The following is a 20,440-nucleotide window of genomic DNA, read 5'->3' on the forward strand; positions in this document are numbered from 1 at the left end:
AAAATAACCAGAGATATAATAACCATAGTACTTATCATAGGCAATCTTAGTTATTCATAGGTGATCTTAGTTGTTAATAGGCAATCATTAAGATATATATATATATACTCAGCATAATCTTTTACTAATGCCTCTCAGGTCTCAAAGTGTGACAATATCACACTTTATCACACCCTAAGGTGACATTGTGAAAGAAGTGACCCTAAGGCAGGACAGTCTAAGCCCTCTGTTACGCCTGGGGAACGGCTGCTGGAGGGCGCCTTGGCTGTGCGGCAGCCCCAGCGCTGGGAAAGCGCCCGCTGTTTAGCCAGCTATGGAGGGAGACATCGGAGATGTCTCTTTCCTTGGAGGATTTAGGAGAAAACTTCGCTCCCCCAACCTCTTGCAATGGGCCTGACGGCTGTCAGGGAGGCCCGCAGACATCAGGGCGTACCTGTCTCTGTGTGACGCTGTGCTTCAGAGGTCACAGTCCATGTCCACTCTCAGGTTCTGCTTCTGCACCTGGTCCTCTTTTTCTTAGAAGAGATTATCAGTAAAAGTAACATCAATCTTAATGTCTTTGTTCTTTCTTGACAAGTCTGGAAAAAGTGCTGAACCATTATGCTCCTTACCTCATCTCGGCTACTTGAAAGTCCCGGGCCCTCATCCCTAGACACGTGATGTACCTGACCCTACCACTGACCACCATCACCTCACCCCACCTGTCCTGCCCCCTGCTGTGTACTCAACAAAAGTCAGAGCGTGCGGACACCCAGGGCCAGGGCCAGACTCCGCGCTTTGGTTGGCAGTGGACCCTGGGCCCAAACTCTGTTTTCTCTTTCTTGGTGTCTTGTATCTTTTATTTCCACAGTTTCTCGTCTCCACAGCTGTAGAGAGGGGCCCACAGGACTCTGTAGGGCTGGACCCTACACAAATAAAGCTGCTTTGACTGTCCGGTGCGGAGGCTCACGCCTGTAGTCCCAACACTTTGGGAAGCTGAGGTGAGTGGATCATGAGGTCAAGAGATCGAGACCATCCTGTCCAACATGATGAAACCCCGTCTCTACTAAAAAAATACAAAAATTAGCTGGGCGTGGTGGCCCGTGCCTATAGTCCCGGCTACTAGGGAGGATGAGACAGGAAAATCACCTGAACCCGGGAGGCAGAGGTTGCAGTGAGCCGAGGTCACACCACTGCACTCCAGCCTGGACGACAGAGCAAGACTCAGCCTCGAAGAAAAAATAAAAACCCGGCTGCTGTCACTGTCGGTATACAGGTCTCTGTGTGAACGTAAGTTTCTGAGTCTCTGGGACCAACACCCATGAAGGCAATTGCTGGATGGTATGGTAGTTGCATCTCCAGTTTTATAAGAAACTTCCAGACTGCTTTCCAGAATGGATGTAACATTTTATACTCTCCCCATTGATGTATGTGTGACCTGTTTCTCTGCATTCTCACCAGTGTTTTGTATTGTCACTATTTTTAGATTTTCACCACTCTGATAGACATATAGATCTCACTGTGGTTTTAATTTGCATTTCCTTGATGATTACAGAGATTGAAATAATTGTATGCATTTTATTTTTGCCATCTGTATTTTTTCTTTGAAAAAAAGGAAATGTGTTTCTGTGTATTTTCCCCTAAATTCTAATTGGTTTGTGTTTCTGTTTTCTAGTCTGTGTTTTACTATATTTATTCATATATTGTAAATATGAGTCCAGAATTAGATATGTGGTTTTCAAATATTTTCTCTCCATCTCTTACACATCTTTTTGTTGTCTTAACAAAAAAAAAAGCAAAAGTATTACATTTTGATGAAGTTCAGTTAATCAAAATTTTGCTTTTATGTATTGAACTTTTATTTATTTATTTTTTTTTTTCGAGACGGAATCTCGCTCTGCTGCCCAGGCTGGAGTGCAGGGGCTCCATCTCAGCTCACTGCAACCTCCGCCTCCCTGGTTCAAGTGACTCTCCTGCATCAGCCTCCTGAGTAGCTGGGACTACAGGCGCGTGCCACCACCCCCGGCTAATTTTTGTATTTTTAGTAGAGACAGGGTTTCACCATGTTGGCCGGGATGGTCTTGATTTCTCGGCCTCATGATCCTCCTGCCTCAGCCTCCCAAAGTGCTGGGATTACAGGTGTGAGCCACTGTGCCTGGCTGTGTATTGTGCTTTCCGTACCTGATTTTAAAATTCTGCCTAGCCCTAGGTTCTGAAGATTTTATCCTATTTTTCTCAAATTTTATAATTTTCCATTTTCCATTTAAGTCTGTGACTCATTTTTGGTTAATTTTTACATAAAGTGAACTTTTTTTTTTTTTCTTAATGGGTGTCTAATTGCTCCAGCTCCATTTGTTGCAAAGGCCAATTTTCCTCCATTGAATTGCATGTGTGCCTTTGTCAAAAATAAAGGGAGTGTGTTTGTGTGGGTCTCTGCCTGGGTTTTCTGTTCCGTTCCAGTGATCAGGGCTACCCCGCCGCTAGCAACACCCTGTATGGATTACTATAGCAATAAAAAGTCTTGAAATTGAGCGAGCTCATTTCTCTCAGCTGATTCTTCTTTTTCAAATTGTTTTAGCTATTCTAAGGCCCACGTCTCTCCATACACATATTAGAATAAACTTGTCTACGTCTACAAAGTCTTGCTGGGGTGTAATTTGCTTTTTAAATAAGATATCTATAACTATTTCCTACTCTTTATTATTATTATTATTTTTTACTGAAAATACCATTAAAGTTAGCTTGCTTTTATATACTTTTCCCAAATTTCAACATGCATTCATTCAGTCCCCAAACTAGCTGTATTGAGCACCTACTATGTGCTGGGAGCTGCGGAGGTCCTTTGGAATAGAGCAATAAAAATACACGTCTATTGTTCTCAGGGAACACATGGTTTGGGGTTGATTGCTATTGCAAGAATTTATTTTACTGACTAAATATTATTGTAAATGTACATGTCTATTTACTGGACCCTAAAATTTAACCTCCAAAACTGCTCTTGCTTTATCCTTGGGAGCCTGTGCTGCTGAAGAGCACCATTAGATGACTTGGGTAGAGCCCAGGTGGCCCACCAGGTCAGGTCTGGAGATGGCTCTTGGTGGGGCAGGGACCTGTGAGCACGTGTTCCAGTGATTCTTGCTTCTCTCCTTCACCCCACCATGTCTTTTAGAAGATGAATAACCAAGAGTGAGTCATTCATTCTTTCTCGTATACATTCATTTAATCAATGTCTACTGCCCCCAGCATGCCAGGAGTGGAGTCAGGGGTTGTTCTGAGGTTGGAGAACCATCCCAATGGGAACCTGTAGCTCTGGTACCCGCAGGCACAGAGCCTTGGGAGCGTCCTGGGCCTGTGCTGACCCCTAAGGGGAGAAATAAATGTGAAACTTACAGGAGGAAGCCACCTGGAGAGTTCCAGCCTGGCAGAAAAACTGGCTGCAGGCAGAAAGCCAAGGGGTCTAAACTCGTCACCTTCTGCCTGCTGACCAGCCGCGGAGACCACAGGCTGAAGCGACCCCACAGGGTGGTCAGCCCCACAGGGTGGTCAGCCATGTCAGCAAAGGGAGGGCTGGACTTGTGTTGGTTCCCAGAAAACAGCACCCTCCTCCCTGTGCAGTTCTGAGCACAGTGAGGAATACAATAAAATATACAGACCTTGTGTCTCAGTCCATTTGCATTGTTATAAAGAACTACCTGAGACTGGGTAATTTACAGAGAAAAGACGTTTATTTTGGCTCATGGTTTTCAGGCTGTACAGGAAATGTGGTGCCAGCATCTGCTTCTGGTGAGGCCTCTGGAAGTTTCCAATCACAGCAGAAGGCAATGGTGGATCGTCCATGTCACAGGGTGAGAGTGGGAACAAGAAAGAGAAGCGGGAGTCCCAGGTCCCTTAACCAGCTCTCCTGTGAGCTCATCACCACTCATTACTGTGCCCAGCGGGACAAACAGTTCCTGAGGGCTTTGCATCCAGGACCTCGATCCCTCCCACGAGGCCCACCTCTAACACTGGAGATCACATTTCAGTATGAGGTTTGGAGGGAACACACATCCAAACACATCACCGTCTAACTGCTGACCAAGGCCAGCCCCTACGGCCTCCAACTCTGCTGGGGCCCTCAGGAGATTTGTATTCACAAAGATCCAGCTTCTCCGGCCACAGTAAAGAGAACTAAGCAGAACTGATTGTTTCTGAAAGAGCAGAAGGCCCTGTGTTCTACCCTGAGAGTAAGAGAAGATGTGGAAGGCGAAAGGGCCTGCCAGGAACCCAGGGTCAGCCGAGACCCAAAGGCCAGGCTTCCCCTCTGCCTCCTACTTCGCTTCTCCTTTCCAGGCGATATTCTTTATGCCACAGACACTCTGGAATGAGAGGAAACGTCAAATGACATGTAGAAGCACATCTTTCCTCATAGACGCGAGCTGGTGACGGCACCCAGCCACACTGTGCCCAGCACACCTGGCCTTGTCCTTTGTTCCAGAAAGCACCCCTCCCCACCACCACCACCATAAACAAAGTGGGAGCCAGACCCTGGACTTAGAGAGGAAGTGGAGGGAGGCCCAGGGCTGGGACAGCCTCTGCAGGATGCTCAGGACAGGGGCACACAGACATGCATGCAAGTTAAGGTTAACCTTTAAGGTTAACTAGCAATTCTAAAACATGTTTGGGCTTTTTAAAAAGGTGGAGGAATTGAGAGGGGAAAACAGACATTAAAAATAAAATATTTGAAGGAAGTTGTTTTATTTAAATGAATCAATCCCAAATTAGCACATTATACTTCAGTGGATATGACACTTTTATAAAAAGCTTTAATTTTAATGGTCAAAGCATAAAATATTTCACATGATGAAAACGTAGAGTCATATAATCCCGTGTAATCAGTATTCCAAGTTAAGAGTTGTTAACAATTTGCTACGGTTCATTCAGATCTATTTTTCAGAAATAAAACATGACTAACAGAGCCTGAGTCCTCCTCCCATGCCCACTCTCCTTCTTTAAAGAGGCCGGAGACGCGGGATACTTTTGTGCCGTGGCGACGCTGCAGCTCCCCCACCCTCGCGCCTGTGGACACCACAAAATATTGGTTTGTTTCTAAATTCCATTGTAAGCATCAGCCTTTTGCATCCCCGCCCCCACGGCTGCACTTTCAGGAGGCACTCAAGTTGATACAAGCAGAACGACTTCATCCCCTTTCGCCCTGAGGGACATTCTGTTCCCTGAAATATGCCCCGAATTCTTTATCCAGGCCTGGAGTGGTGGCCATGGAGGGGTTTTTCAGTTTTGCACTCCTGCGAACAGTGCTCCAGGGCGGCCTCGTCCCCACCTCCCCAGCACCTCTGTGCTCTTTGAGATGTGGCCAAAATCTCGAGAATTTCTCTATAGAAATTCCAGCTGCACGGCAGGGAGAGAGTTCTACTGTGCACATTCTAGGCCTTGCCTGGTGTCATCAATGGATGAGAAGTGGCATCTCCTGTTGTCTAGAGATAGACAACCAGTGAACGTGCGCATTCTCAGCCATCTCCTCTGCCTCTGCGCGGAGGGCTGCCCCCCTCCCTGCCCCTTTATTCCGCTGGGTGCTTCGTTTTCACCCACTGGCAGCCAGGATGCCTCCTGGCGCTGTAGAGCAGGCTCAGTTATTTACATGTGCAGCAAGTATCTCCTCCGCCATTGGGGTCAGCGGTTTCTGTTCTGTCCAAGAGAAGTTTTGACTTTTAGCACACTCAAATGTATTCATTTTTAAAATTTCTGCATCCCCAGCCATATTTAGAAAAATAAAAATAAAAGCAAAGAAAGCAAACCCCAACCCCCCCCCCCCCCCCCGCCTATGTAGCCCAGGGGTGCAGAAGGCTGCCCTAAAGGGTGGGAAGGAGGAGCTCGGCGCCTGCCGGACCGCGTGCTGCCGAGCCCCTGCTTAGGACTCATGGTTTCGGGCGCACACGCCGAATTGAGAGTTTGCAAAGGGTATTCAACATGGCCTTAAGACAAGCGCTCTTTAGAGCTTCGCCTGTTTGATTAAAATAATTGTAAAACACTCGAGGAATTATTTCCTTTTTTCCAGTGGTTTCTTACGAGCGAGGAGTCCCATCTGCTCACGCCGGGATGGAGTGGACCCCTCGCTCTCCGAAGCCTCCCGGGCGCCCGCACACCCCGCGCCCAGCCGAGGCTAGCACCGAGGTGCGCTCTGGTGTTTAAAAAGCAGATTGCAAAGCCACGGAGAAGCCGTTGGAGGGACGGAGGGTTGAGGGAGCTACGTCCTGCTGAAGACTGTCTTGTAAAACAATTTTAAAAGGCAAAACAGAAACAAAACAAAACCCTGACAACTCCGCTTGACCAGAACAGCTGCAGTGAGACGCGCCGACCTCTCTGGCAAGCGCCAGTGCGCGCGTGCCTGCGTTTCTTGCGGACCTGGGCCTGTGTGTGCAAAGGTGACACGGCGGCGGAGTTTCAAACGTTTCAGCTTCGAACCGCCTCCTGTTGAGGAACTGAGGCGGCCAGATCGTTGCTGATTCTGAAGCGGGTCTCCTTCCACTGCGATCCCTTCAAGGATCTCAGGACCGTCCATTGCCAAGGAACGCGGTTTCCTGGATCTCCAGGCGCTGCAGGTCCCGGAGCCGCGCTCCCTCCCGGGCCGGAGCCGCAGCTGGCGGGACGCGCTGTTTCCAGGGATCGCTGGGTGAGAGCAGCCCACGAGCGGCCCAGTGTGGCGGGACCTGGGCCTGGAGCCGCGGCGGACGCCTGGCCACGAGGGGCTGCAGACCCAGGCGAGGAGAGGGACGAGCGGGAGGGGGCGGGGCGGGTGGGAAGGAGGAGGAGAGAAGAGGGCGAAGCCAGCGCGAGGACAGAGAGAAGCAGAGGAGGATAGAGACGGAGTCGGCGAGAGGCTGGAGAATTCTGGACAGTCGGGACCCCTGCGCGGGAGAGAAGCTTCAGGAAGCACGTCGGAGGCGGGGCGTCTGTGGGAGGAGGGCAAGTTTTGCGGAGCACTGAAGGAAGCCAGGAGGGACGAGTTAGCCGTGCTGAGAGCTCGCAGAAACCGGGAGCTAAAAACAGGGCAGTTAAGTAAGCAAGAGCTGGTTAGCCGAATATAAGGTCCTAGAATGAGAAAAAGAAAGAGGGAGGAAGGAAGGAAGGAAGGAAGGAGGGAAGGAGGGAAGGAGGGAAGAAAGGAAGGAGAGAGGGAGAGAGGAAGGAAGGAGATGAAGGGAGGAAGGGAGGGAGGGACGAAAAAAAGGAAAGAAAGAAAAAGAAAAGGGCACGCTGGCGTAGGGTCCCGTATTCAGGCGCTCGGAGCACCCGGAGCGGGGCCCTCCCAGCCATCACAGCCCTCAGTGGCCTCCGTCCGGAGTCCCTGAAGTGCGGCCCTCGTGGCTACCGGGGATCTCCGAGGCTTCGCGGGCCCATTTGAAAACCTTGAGAGGCCTCGCACATTCTGCCAGGACTGGGGCTGCGGGGACCCCTCAGTCTACCACGGATGCTCCTCTGCGAGTGTCTTCCAGGAGAACATTTAGGCGTCAGAAGCATCTTTGAAAGCCTAGAAATGCCGGTTGCGCGTGAAATCCAGTCCCACCGATTCACAGAGTACTAGACCCGTAAACGACGTTTGAAGGACATGTGCGTTCCATGTTGACTTAAATTTTATTCAATTTAAAACAATGTATTTGTTTTCAAAGAAAATAAAAAATGCTTAGCCAAGCTTCTCGAGTCCCCGGCCCCCTGTACCTGCCTCACTCTGTCTCTCCACAAACACGCGGGGAGCCCTGGAGCGGGAGGGCCGGAGACTGTAAATACGGTAGCCATGTGATTTGATACAGTGAAACTACTTGTATTTCAAATGTTACTTCATTCAAGGAAACCCACATAAAATGTGTCTATTTAATGTTAATTTCCAAAAAACTTGGACACATCCCGGAATGGTAACTGTTTCCCGCCCCCCCCTCCCCCAACACCAGAGCTCATAAGGAACCACCACGAGAAAGGATCTGGAGCCGCTTAGGTTTTACTAAAATGCCTTGATGTGTTTTTTTCTAGTTTCCCGAATTAAGCCGCCGTGGGAGGAGGTGGGTCGCGCCCACCGCTGGTGGGACTCCGGCCGGCAGGCACGGGCCACAGCGCCCTCTCGCCGCCCGCGCGCAGGTCTCCGGGCCTGCGCCGCCTCCTTCCGTCCCCGAGCGACACCGAGGACGTCCCCGCTCCTGGCGAGCGCCCCGGCCTTCTCAGCCGGCCGCGTTCCCGGGGAGACACGGCGCCCGAGCCTCTGGGCCGGCACTTCCTTGCGATCAGCCTCGCAGGAAATCCTCGCTCGCGGAGACCTGCATGTCCACGTGGACTTGCTCTAAATTCTTTGGCTGCTGCAGGGAAAAGAAAGAAAAATAGAGCACTGTTAACTTTTCCCCACCCTCTAGAGCACACCTGGGGAAGGGGGCAGGACCCGCCGGGAACCTGAAACTACCAGGGCCTGGGTCACTGAGGCCAGAAGTCGCGTTTTCAAAGCAGTTACTCGGTTTCCCCTGCGTGCCTGCTCATTCCCTCTCAAAAGCTGCAGGAACCAAGTGCCAGACCCTCCCCAGCGACCCCACAGGCCTGAGCACCCCACTTGCCCTTGAGCAAAACAGCCCGGGCCCTCCTCTCTGGCAGCTGCGGCCTTGCGGCCCGCGTGGCCAGGAGACCCAGTCCGGGCTGAGCCAGCCACCCTCGCAGGCGGCCTCGCCGGGACCGCCCCGCCAAGACTCCACACTGGCAGCAGGTTTTCTCGGGATTGATTTTTTTTTTTTTTTTTTTTGGACGACCAAGCCAACTTTAACTTAAGAAAAGGAAAAGAGATTTTTTTTTTCTTTAAAATCAGGGAGATTTAAAGCCAAATGGAGTTTATATATTCCAATAACAATGACGAGTGTAAGTTTTTAATGTCTCTGCGTAGGCATTTTAATTTGCTACAGTCACTACCAATAAAAACGGCATGTAGTAAGAGTCGACTGTTTAATAGTGCAAGGTAGACGGTTTTTATTAGTAACAGGCAGCAGCGGTATGGAAAATTTAGATTTTAGTGGAGGAGTATAATTGCAGGGGGGGAAATACACATGGACGGGAAGAGGCCATCTTCAAACTCCCTGCACTGAGCTAAGGATCAGGGAAGGGCAGGCTGCGTTTCTGGAGATGCACTCTGTGTGAGGGGATGCCCTCCCAGCCACTGCACGTGTCTGATTATATATTTAATTGATGTCAGAATCGACTGTATCCAGAGCAGACAGTCCAGCTCCAAACCGAGGATGTTTTTGTAATAACTGGCTGTTTTCTCTTCTGCCCCTGGCAGAGGTCAGGCCCAGGGGGGTCAAGGGAGGGGAGGGAAGATGAGCCCCAAATGCTAATGAAACCACAGCGGGAACGCTCTTTAGAAATGGAAATACTCCAGGCCTGTCCTCCCTGGTGATAAAAATTACACCCGATTTTTTTCACTTAAACTGATCTGATCGGAAGGGAACCAAAACGGCTGCCATCTGATCAGTCAGTGTCCGTGTTTTCTATCCAGCATGTGGACTCTCATTTACCTCTCTTCCTGGAGGAATTCCCTCCCAGGAAGCGCAAAAACTGCCGCAGATTGTCGCCGGCTTGCCCAAGTCAGCTGCTTTTTCTCTTTCTGTTTTTCAACTCTATTGTAATTAATTAAAAATCTCTGCCCTGAACTGAATTAGGATGTCCCACGTGGAACCGCGGCAAGGTTGAAACCCCCTGCTGGGTCGTTGTAGGAACCCTGGCCTGTGTGAAGCGGGGTGTCTGTGGGTGGGGGAGCGGTGGTCGTGGGTGTGTGTGTGTTGAGATGCCATGGAGAGGGGGCGTGGAGGACGGGTGTGGTTTGTAGGAAGAGTGGAGGGGGAGCGGTGTGGACGGAGGGGTGGGTCGGATAACTGGTAGGGGGCGAGTGGCTCGGCAGCTCCTGACTGGAAGGGTAACGTGCCTGGACCAAGCCCCGGGGGAGCGTCCTCCTGCTTGCCTTCCAGTTCAGGAGGAGCCCTCCTCAAGTCCAGCACTGCTATTTGTAACTGGTTCCCTTGCACCTGGGGAAAGACAGCCTGATGCCATGTTTCTCTTGTGCCCGGGACCAGGCTGGCAACCCGAGCTCCGCTTCCCCGGCGCCGCTGTAGCTGCACCACCGGGAGGCCGAACCAAGCGCGGCGTCCTGAGACCACAGAGGCCGCTCCGCAGGTTGCGGGGCCAGCGGGGGTGCAGGAGTCGACTGCAGGCCCTCGCTGAGGCCCGCCCCAGGCCACGGCCCTCTCTCGCCTCCACCGCACCCATCCCTTCCGAGGGTAGAGGCACCTGTTGAGTGGGTGCTCCCAACGGGCCAGCAGACACCTGATACTTTCACATCCCCCTGAGCGCCCCCCACAGGTCACCATTCGGACTGGGCAGCCAGACACCCTCTGCGGCCACCCCCGAGTGGAACAGGGGTGGGGAGGCGTGATGGGGAGCGGGCTCTAGGGAGCTGGGGTCCTAGGGACCCTCGCCAACCGCCTGGCCTCTGAGCCCCACTAGGCACCCGCCCCAACCCCCGCCACACCTAAGCTGCCTGTGATGCCCACTGGCGGCGCCAGCCTGAGCTCTTATCCGTTCCCGAGGTGTCGGGGAAGCTTCAGGTCTTGCCAGAGGCGGTTTGTCCAGTAACAATCATCCCCCCAGTGTTTTGACAACACAAACCAGAAAGAGGAGTCAACTTAGAAAAACGAAATAAAATAAAATTCTTTAGGGGACCGCGTCTTCTTAGGCGAAGCCCTGGCGGCGTTCCCAACAGTGGAAAGTCGTAAGGTTCAGGGCCCCGGGGTTTGCGCTGCGAATTTAGGGGCAGAAATCTCACCTTACGGCCCTCCTGGCAGATTGCCACTGAGGCGCCCCGGATCCGGGTCCATGCTGGGCGGAGCGAGCCGCGAGGGGCCGGCGACCAGACGCGAGGCCACGCGGCGAGCCTCGGGTCGGGAGTCAGAGCAGGTCCAGGACGGTGGAAGAGAAAGCCGCGCGCACACCGCCCCAAGGAGGACCCAAGCCGCGGGCGCCACCGTCCTGACCTCCTCACTTCCCTACGACTTCCGGACTGGACTTAGTGGTCCGGTCTCCTCCAGGTGCACAGAGGGGCAGGCAGTGAATCCCCCAAGTGGACCCGGCCTGGCCCCACCGCGGGCGGCCTCTGTCTGGTCCGAGAGGGTCGACAGGGGGTGGGGGGCGGGGTAGTGGCTGGAAGGGGCGGGGGCCGGGAGGCGGCGGAGACCGTGGCCTGGGACCGTAGAAGCCGGCCGGAGACGGGTAAGGGACGTGGCTCCGAGGGCGTGGGAGTGGGTGGGGTGGGCGCCGGGGGACGCAGAGCGGCCGGGCCGGGCTGCACGGCCGCGAGCCGCGGGCTGGGGCCGGAGCTGCCAGAGAGGCGGCTGCGCCACAAAAGCCTGCCGGTCCCTCCCGCCGCCCGCCTCTGTCTCCTCCGCCCTCCCCCGCCTCCCTCCCCGCTCTCTGCCCCTCCCCCGGCCGCGGCCCGAAGGCTGGAGCGGGCGGAGCAGGGGAGGGGCGGGCCCCCGAATATGCAGATGAGCGCGTGACGGACAGCTCCGCGTTCCAATGTCCCTCGGAAACTCGAGCGCTCCTTCCTCAACTCCTCACTCCCGAGTCCAGACTCCCCCAAACCCCGACCGCCGGCCTGGCGCGCGGCTGCGCCCACCGGCTCCGCGCTGCCGCCGCCGCCGCCGCTGCCCCGCTGCTGCCCCGCCGCCCCGCTGCTGCCCCGCCGCCACCCCGGCCCGCGGGCCGCCCAGGCTAGTGCCCGGGCCGGCCTGCTTCGGCCCGCCGTCCGGGTGCAAGCCGCTGCGCCGCGCCCCAGCCGGGCGTGGATGGAGGGCGCCGCGCGCCCTGCCCGCTGCTTGGCGTGACGCGGGCCCGGCGCCCCGCGCCCACCATGTCCTACCCGCAGGGCTACCTGTACCAGGCGCCCGGCTCGCTGGCGCTCTACTCCTGCCCGGCCTACGGCGCATCGGCTCTTGCAGCGCCGCGCAGCGAGGAGCTGGCGCGCTCGGCTTCGGGCTCCGCGTTCAGCCCCTACCCGGGCTCGGCGGCCTTCACCGCGCAGGCGGCCACCGGCTTCGGCACCCCCTTGCAGTACTCGGCCGACGCTGCCGCCGCCGCCGCGGGCTTCCCGTCCTACATGGTAACAGGGCGCGGGAGGGAAGGGGGACTCCGGAGCGTGCGGACCCGGACCCGGGGAGCGGGCGGAGCGGGGCCGGGGTTCGGCGGGCGGAGGCCGCGGGGAATGTGGAGCGGGCAGCGGCTTCGCAGTCGCCCGCTCGGTCTGCCGCCCCACAGGCTGAACCGGGCCCCTGGTGGTGGAGGGCGCGGCCGGCGGGGATGTCCCCGCGCCGGGCCAGGACCCGCGCCCCGGTTGCTCGTCCCTTCGGCTCGCCGGCTCATTTTCTCTGAGATCTTGGGAAGTGCGTCTCCGCTGGGGGCCGGGGTCTGGCGCGGTTTGTCCCTGGTTCGCGCACCGCAGCCCGGGGAGGCGTTGGGAGCGGGCCGTGTGCTCGCCCGCATTGGTGTGGACCGCGAGGGTCCGCGCCACTGCGGCCTCTGGGCCGACGGCCGGGCAGTTAGGGTTCACTAGCGAGGCTCGGGGCGGCAGGGGTCACCGAGTTGGGCCAGGGAGCCGAGCCTCCAGCTGCGGCTCGCGAGTCCGGCCCGAGGCGCCGGGGTTTCGGCCTTAACCTGTCCCGCAGTCCACGCTTTCAAAAATCGAGCATGCGCCCTGCCGGCGTCCCGGCCGCCCGAGTTCTCCGTGCACCAAGCGCAGCTACAGCTCCGGCGACCGGGGGGCAGCCCGCGAGCCCCTGGGTTCCTGAGCTGGGCCGGTGCCCGGCCGCGGCGAAGCACGTTGCGGGCTGTTGAGGCCATTACGAGGTTGTCGCCACTGCCGGTCCTGGGCGGAATTCCTGGGCAGCGACCGAGAGGCTGGGGCCTTGGAGAAGGCTGCAACTGTCTCGAATTTAAACGTTAAAGGATGAATTAAAATGCTAATTACGGCGTCTGTGAAGAATTTGAAACGGTGACTGGCTTCTGAGTTGCAAATTGGATTTGCCCAGCTTTAGAGCAGTGAATAGTGAAGTGGGGGCTCTGGGGTGCTTTTTTAACCATATAAGGGCGGGGAAGAGTGAGTCGGGGGAGGCAGCGGCACTCCAAGCCTCGGCAGAAATTTAGATATCAAGGAGCTACCTGTGGGCCTGTGTGCGCGCACGTGCGAGGGTTTGTGTACATCTCCACGCGCGGCTCTGGAACGCTTAAGGGAAGATGGGTCATTTTAGGAAAGTGGCATGGTTCAAAAATTCGAGAATAAAATTGCGGTACTTTCTGTGATGACCAACCATTCCCGAATCACGCTGCGTTCTTCCTACTCTTGCCGAGAGAAGCAGCCCCAGAGCCAGAAACTCGCGGGGAACGGCAGCCGTTGGGCGGTTGGAAAGGTGGCATCCTGCGGCTGGTTGCCCGCAGAGTGTCCGCACACCCCACTCACAGGCTGTTGTTGGTTCCAGGGCGCACCCTACGACGCGCACACCACCGGCATGACTGGCGCCATCAGCTACCACCCGTACAGCAGCGCGGCCTACCCGTACCAGCTCAACGACCCCGCGTACCGCAAGAACGCCACGCGGGATGCCACGGCCACGCTCAAGGCCTGGCTTAACGAGCACCGCAAGAACCCCTACCCCACCAAGGGCGAGAAGATCATGCTGGCCATCATCACCAAGATGACCCTCACACAGGTCTCCACCTGGTTCGCCAATGCTCGTCGGCGCCTCAAGAAGGAGAACAAGATGACCTGGGCCCCGAGAAACAAAAGCGAGGATGAGGACGAGGACGAGGGCGACGCGGCCAGAAGCAAGGACGAGAGTCCCGACAAGGCGCAGGAGGGCACCGAGACCTCGGCGGAGGACGAAGGTGAGCAAAGTCTAGGGGCGCTTTCTTTCCAGGCGGGGCGGGCGGACTCTGCCCGTCGGGTGCCCCAGGTCCGGGCCAGAGCCCCGGCCGCCCCACGTCGCTCCGGGGTCAGCGGGATCTGAGCCAGCCATTCCTTGGGCCCGTCAGGCTCCACGTCTCCCGTGGTCGGGCAGGGGCGAGGTGAGGGGTGGCGTGGGGAGGGCCCTGTGCCGCAGGACAGGGGGCGGGAGGGTTCAGGGCCTGCGCCGTCCCCGCGTGCCCCCGACCGTGCCCGCGCCCCCGCAGGGATCAGCCTGCACGTCGACTCGCTCACGGATCACTCGTGCTCAGCCGAGTCGGACGGGGAGAAGCTTCCGTGCCGCGCCGGGGACCCCCTGTGCGAATCGGGCTCGGAGTGCAAGGACAAGTACGACGACCTGGAGGACGAGGACGACGACGAGGAGGAGGGTGAGCGGGGCCTGGCGCCGCCCAAGCCCGTGACCTCGTCGCCGCTGACCGGCTTGGAGGCGCCGCTGCTGAGCCCCCCGCCAGAGGCCGCGCCCCGCGGTGGCGGCAAGACGCCCCTGGGCAGCCGGACGTCTCCGGGCGCGCCCCCCCCCGCCAGCAAGCCCAAGCTCTGGTCACTGGCCGAGATCGCCACGTCGGACCTCAAGCAGCCCAGCCTGGGCCCGGGCTGCGCGCCGCCGGGGATGCCCGCAGCCGCCGCGCCGGCCTCTACCGGGGCACCGCCGGGAGGCTCGCCCTACCCCGCCTCGCCGCTGCTGGGCCGCCCGCTCTACTACACGTCGCCCTTCTACGGCAACTACACAAACTACGGGAACTTGAACGCGGCGCTGCAGGGCCAGGGCCTCCTGCGCTACAACTCTGCGACCGCAGCCCCCAGCGAGGGGTTGCACTGCGCGCCCAAGGCGGCCAGCGACGCGGGCAAGGCGGGTGCACACCCGCTCGAGTCCCACTACCGGCCCCCGGGCAGCGGCTACGAGCCCAAGAAAGGTAGGCAGCCCGCAGCGGGAGGCGCCCGGGCAGGGAGGGAGAGCCGGCCCCAGCCCCGGGGAGGCGGAGCGCCCTGTAGACCCGGGGGAGGGTTCGGGAAGAACACCTAGGGGGCCGCCCCGGGGACCCAGAATTAGCAGAGTGAGGGCCGAGGGCGAGAAGGAATCCAGGGAAGGTGGGGGCCTCCTTTTAGTCGTGCCCTGCTATTGTTTGTTTTTACTTAATTTACTGTTATTTTAACTGTTATTATCGTAGCTGTCTTAGTTTCCGCGAAATGCAAATGACAGCGTGTCGCCCTAATGACTGAGTCTAAGCCGGGTGTGTTTGGGTGTCTTGTTTGTTAAGGAATCACAGTTGAATCCGCTTTTCTGCAGTTGGCTAGAAGCAAACAGAACGTTTCAGTTATCCTCAGAGGCGTTTTGTTTTCAAAAGAGAAAATCAGAAACGTTTTTGTTCCGGAAAGAAAACGTTTTTGTTTTTTTCCCCTGTTCTATATGGACTCTGTTGCTCCTAGGTGAGGCTACCTGAAAGAGAAGTTCAAGGGGGAAAGTTAGGAGCTAGGAAACATCACCAAAAGTCGTCTCCGCTGGCGGCCCTGGAGGCAGTCAGTTTCCCAAACCGCTGTTTGCCTGGGAGTGGAGGATGGTGGGTCCGTGGTCTGCGCAGCCAGGAGGCTGTGGGGTCGGTTCTGACTAACTGCCCACTCCCCTGACAGATGCCAGCGAGGGCTGCACGGCGGTTGGCGGGGGCGTCCAGCCCTACCTATAGAAGGCGGAGCACAGCAATGCAAGTAAGTGGGCACCCTGGTGCTTTCCAGGCCCTCTGGAGCCTCCCAGCACCAAGTTGCTTAATGTGTTTTTCTTGCTTGTGGTCATGGGGTTGGAAGACAGCAGTTCAATCTTGTCCAGTCTTTTCTTTCCTTAAGGGGAAAACTATTTTTTTCTGTTGTATAGATTCCCTTCTTTCGGCACAAGTTCTGTCACTTCTTTACCTAGGGAAGGAAAAATATGTGTGTGTGTGTGTGTGTGTGTGTACAACGTGTGTAATATATATATGTATATGTATAGTACATGTACATATATATATATATATATATATATATATATAAAACACACTACTGTTGTTTTCTTTTGAAAAAATAGATTATTAAAATCTGGGCACTTGTATGCAGTTTAGAGCCATATTTACTATGCTAGACACATAATAGACACATGCTTTGATGAGCTTGGGCTACCAAAACTTGGAGTAGCAGAAACCTTTATTGGTGATGTTTGCAAAATAAGACTGAAGAGACACAAGGCGTCCTAGTCTTTTATGAGCCCTGCCCAGCCTGCCCTCCACCCATGCCCAATGGACAGGGCTCTGAAATTCTCCCGGGGCTGACAACAGTATCTCAAAACGTAGGTTGCTTTGCAAGGAGTCAGATTTACCAATCATAGATCTTGAAGATAAGAAAGAGGTGAAACCACTTCAGATCAACTCATTTTTATAATGGTGTTGGTGTGGAACTGAAAGATGGGGGATCATTTAGTTTTTTCCTTGGTCCACAGGTAGGTGTCACAATTGCTTTGAAAAAAAAAAAAAAAAAAAAGTCAGCAGGCCATTCTCTCTTCCCAAGCTCATAAATTTACAGATACAACAAACAGATGTCTAAATCCAGACCACATCTTGTGCCACTGTAAAAGAGAAGGATCCACACAGCACTATCAACCCACAGACTCTAACAGTCGGAACAGACTATTTTGGACATATGTGAATTTGTTGGCATAGTATAGCTTCCCCGATGTATGTGTGACTTTTGAAAACAATCTGTATTTCTCAGGATATATTGAATTGATCACTTCATTGCCACGGTATATATTCTATAGGTGTGATAGGATTTACTGTAAAGTTTATTTGTAAAAGATGTACACAGTAGAAATAAAACGTGATTGAAGAACTTGAGTACTTCAGAAGTGGAAACAAATTTGATATTTATTTTTATAATGATATAAAGCTTCTAGTAATTTATGCAAGTTGTATTGCAATGGAATCTAAACTTTTTGTAAATAAATTCTGCCTGGTTTTTATTTGAACATTGCTGGTTATACAATCTTTGTTGGTTGTTTAACATGAATTCTTTACTAATTTATATCTTAAATTGTAAATAAAAACAGACTAGTCTACAATACTATGGTGTTTGGGGCTGATTTTTCTTAGAAGAATGATTTGGGGTGGAACCCTAGTGATAATCTCCAGGTGATCTGACCTCACCTTTTTAAGGAAAAGCTGTGTGAAATAACTCTCCTTTCTCTCCTGATCATTGAAAAAAAAAAAAAAAAAAAAGGCAAATGGAAGAGAAGTACACAATCGGGAGAAAGATGTGGCGCTAGATGATTTTTATAAATGTATTGGAAAAAGATAAGATTTTTGTGCCCTGAGTATGCTAATTACTTGTTAGTGTAAATTTTTAAAACTTGGCAAAATAAAATGATCTGACATCCTATGCATTTTATATTCATTTCTGATGCTGACTTCTTGAACCTCCTCATAAACCAAACTGGAGATTAATATTGATAATGGAGTATCATACCCCCCACCAATAAATTACAGATAGAAATAATTGTTGTTTTAAAGCTGGAGTTATCCAAATTGGCCTAATTATTCAGATTTATGGAAGGATTTCTTAACTCTCCTTTTCCTATAATGCACATTAAACCCAGAGTGAAGATCTGGGGGAGGGACTTAACTTTCCTTTCAGTAGCTTTTACTCTTACCCTGGGGAAAAGAAACATTTAAACAACCTTAGACTACTGCCTCTTTATGGTGTTACTCACTTTCTAATTATAGGACAAGTCTAAAATTTGTAGTCAAGTAACAGATCCCCTTTGATTGGTATCATAAAAGTAGCAAGCCTGTCACTTTAATTTTCAGCAAAATTATATGGATATCCATATAATATAATTTCAGAAAAGAAATGAACAATCATTTATTTCCTCTCGAAAGATAAATTGAGTGAATATAACTTAGGGTTATAAAACAAGAATAATAGCTTCTTAGATTGCCCTTTAATCAATCATACACTTATTTTTCAAGAGGTTCATCTATTTTATTCCGTGATTAATAATGTTGCAGCATGAGAGCATTATTGGATCCCAGCAGGGGAGGTCTGGGATGCTTTTAGCTGCTTTGGAATGGTCAGTTGGGGTTCATTATGGGCTGATATTGAACAATTTATAAAATCTTGTCTAAACATCTGCCAGCTCCTATAGGCCAATGTGTCTGAGGATGGGAAATTGCTGGACCAGTTGATATTGACAAACGGATCTCTCTCTAGTGGCTTTTTGTGCCATAGAAATTAGTGGCCTCTTGCTGAGGTCTTGTTAGAAAGGGTATTTGAAAGTAATCTTAGATACTTGAGGCCAAGCCAGGGGACTGTTAACTGGACACTGAGCCATGCGGATGGGGAGGAGTGATTGTGGTTTGACTGTGGGGAAGTGGGGCAGAACTAGGTTTCTGTTTTCTGTTATTTCTCATGTATTTTGTTGGTTTTAAATACTTAAGCATTTGGAGGTCAGACATAGAGTAAATCTCTGGGGTGGAGAACTATTTTTCTGTCTTCTCTGCCTCTCCTAGTAATAGATACGGACATGTTTGGAGCTGAGCTATCTATTGGCAGGAGGGAAGATTTTCTTCACATGGGAAGGTTTGCCACTCCGTGGCAGTGTATCTGGAAACAAACAAATCTGAGGTCTGGGGAGGTAAAAGGGGGGTTGAGTAGATTTGCTTCTTTTGGTTTTAGAAATAAATCCTTCATAGATTTACCATAGAGATAATGATTTTCCCTTCAGGAAGCATTTTAGATTGTGGCCTGAAGGTCTTACGTCGTTTACTTTTATTAATATTAGCCATGTTTCCTAGATCAGCAGGAAATAAATTGTACATGGCAGCAATGTCTCTGCTATACGTAATGTTATAACTAGAGTAATTTGAAGACTTCAGTGGAAAGTATGAAAGTTAACAATATTTGACAAAACAAACACTAAATATCATCCAATCTAATGAAGATACAACATTTAAGGCAATACATTTCTTAAGTGTGGGAGTAGAAAACCCAAGCAAAAATTGACCTTTGTGCTTATGCTCAGAAATTGAAGCACGAGTAAAAGCTTTGGACCAGGGAAGATTGTTTTACCTGAACATGCGATCCCTGTTTCCTTTGAACACACAGACACACAGACACACACACACGCGCACACGCACACGAGACTCCATTCTCTGGGAGGACATGCACATTTCAATTGGTGAGAACTGGAAGCCGCTCAGGAGATTAGCCAAGGCTGAGGAAGCTTCTTTGATGTTTATATGCCCAACAAATTATTAAAGATTTCCATAACTTACCCACGCTGTCTCCTGACCTGAATTTCCTTACAGAGAACTTGATTTCTAAAATATGCACTAAGAACATAAAACCTGCAGGTGTTTAGAGGGATCTTTTTAGAGAAATCTGGAGTGATTTATGAGCTCCTCTCCATGCTGGTCTTTGAGAAAGATGAATGAGGAAGGAAAGGGGGGGGGGTATCTTTCACTGGAAAGGGAAGCCAATGGGGGTCTGAATTTTATTTTTCCTGTAAACGTTTCATAGTCAAAAATTACCTAGCCTCCAAGATACACGTTTGCAGTTGTTGACTGAGGCTGGGAAGATGTCGGCAAAATGGAACAACCGGGAGCAGAAGGGCTTTGGTGCGGCAGCCGTGACTTTGCTGCGGGTGCAGGCCTGGGCGCGCTCCCGTCCCTGCGGCGCGGCTCCCGCGTGGTGGATCCGCGACAACCCCTCTGCTCTCCGCGGCCCGGGGTTTCCTTAGGGCTGATCTATCGGAATTCGCGCTTTAATCTCAGGTGGGCCCCGGGGGCCGGGCGCTTGCGGGGAGCACCGTGGCGCTTGCCCGGCGGCGGGCGCTGGGGCTGCGTTCCGCGCCCGTCAAATGTCAACATTTGTTCCCAATAAAAGAGTTATTGTTTCTGCAAAGCTGCCCAGCAACTGCCTTTGAAACTTGAAAAGAACTTCATCCACCTTTGTCTGACGCGAGGAAGGAGGGGCGGGTAGCGGAGAGAGAGGAAGGGGGCTGGGTGCCAGGGGCCTGAAGGGGCAGTCCTGGGCCTCGGCTCCTGGCAGCACGGAGTCCTGGGGTGCGCCTCCCCAGAACCCCCTCACCGGGCAGCAGCGAAGCTCATTCTGGAGATGGGAGAGTGGCGGGGGAGGGCGCGTGATTCCCTTGAGGCTCTCTTTAACGCTTATGCTTATTAGATATCTGCAGACTCTGGGAGGCGCGAACCATTGCGAAGAAACACCGGGATGAAATAGCCACCTCCGAAGCCCGTGCGCGTTTTCGGGTCACTTACAATTGCATTTAAATATTTATCAAAGAGGCTAAAAGTAAAGCGGACCCTTTGTTTTTTAATTACAGTGTAAATGTACATACTGAACTACCACTGTTACAACCCAGTTAAACAGACACCAATTTCCAAAAAAAAA

General features: G+C 52.9%; 2 protein-coding genes across 3 annotated transcripts; one reads left to right on the forward strand and one right to left on the reverse strand.

The window, feature by feature from the left end:
* Positions 1 to 7,954: 7,954 nt before the first annotated feature.
* CUNH5orf38 (chromosome unknown C5orf38 homolog) lies at positions 7,955 to 11,907 on the reverse strand. Its single transcript, XM_037744779.1, has 5 exons — positions 11,881 to 11,907; positions 11,138 to 11,372; positions 10,823 to 11,061; positions 9,926 to 10,025; positions 7,955 to 8,321 (listed from the first exon to the last, which is right to left on the reverse strand). Exons 1-5 carry the CDS (start codon positions 11,905 to 11,907, stop codon positions 8,011 to 8,013), a joined length of 912 nt encoding a protein of 303 aa, XP_037600707.1. The 3' UTR covers positions 7,955 to 8,010.
* IRX2 (iroquois homeobox 2) lies at positions 11,742 to 17,410 on the forward strand. Of its 2 annotated transcripts, none has more exons than XM_017546012.1 (5): positions 11,742 to 12,154; positions 13,527 to 13,932; positions 14,218 to 14,925; positions 15,641 to 15,715; positions 16,476 to 17,410. In XM_017546012.1, exons 1-4 carry the CDS (start codon positions 11,906 to 11,908, stop codon positions 15,691 to 15,693), a joined length of 1,416 nt encoding a protein of 471 aa, XP_017401501.1. In that variant the 5' UTR covers positions 11,742 to 11,905; the 3' UTR covers positions 15,694 to 15,715; positions 16,476 to 17,410. The 2 variants fall into 2 exon arrangements, with proteins under 2 accessions (XP_017401501.1, XP_037600712.1); XM_037744784.1 differs by having other exon boundaries at positions 16,544 to 17,410.
* Positions 17,411 to 20,440: the final 3,030 nt, after the last annotated feature.

This window comes from Cebus imitator, unplaced genomic scaffold (genome assembly GCF_001604975.1).
Source record: "Cebus imitator isolate Cc_AM_T3 unplaced genomic scaffold, Cebus_imitator-1.0 Scaffold185, whole genome shotgun sequence".
In the NCBI taxonomy this organism is placed as follows: domain Eukaryota; kingdom Metazoa; phylum Chordata; class Mammalia; order Primates; family Cebidae; genus Cebus; species Cebus imitator.

Coding starts and splice junctions, on each gene's coding strand:
- IRX2 (XM_017546012.1), top strand. CDS start 11,906: ATGTCCTACCCGCAGGGCTACCTGTACCAGGCGCCCGGCTCGCTGGCG. Junction 12,155..13,526: donor CGGGCTTCCCGTCCTACATG/GTAACAGGGCGC, acceptor TGTTGGTTCCAG/GGCGCACCCTACGACGCGCA. Junction 14,926..15,640: donor CGGCTACGAGCCCAAGAAAG/GTAGGCAGCCCG, acceptor CTCCCCTGACAG/ATGCCAGCGAGGGCTGCACG.
- CUNH5orf38 (XM_037744779.1), bottom strand. CDS start 11,907: ATGGTGGGCGCGGGGCGCCGGGCCCGC. Junction 11,373..11,880: donor GCGCGGGGCGCCGGGCCCGC/GTCACGCCAAGC, acceptor CCTCTCTGGCAG/CTCCGGCCCCAGCCCGCGGC. Junction 8,322..9,925: donor TCCCCCGGGGCTTGGTCCAG/GCACGTTACCCT, acceptor TTTTCCCTGCAG/CAGCCAAAGAATTTAGAGCA.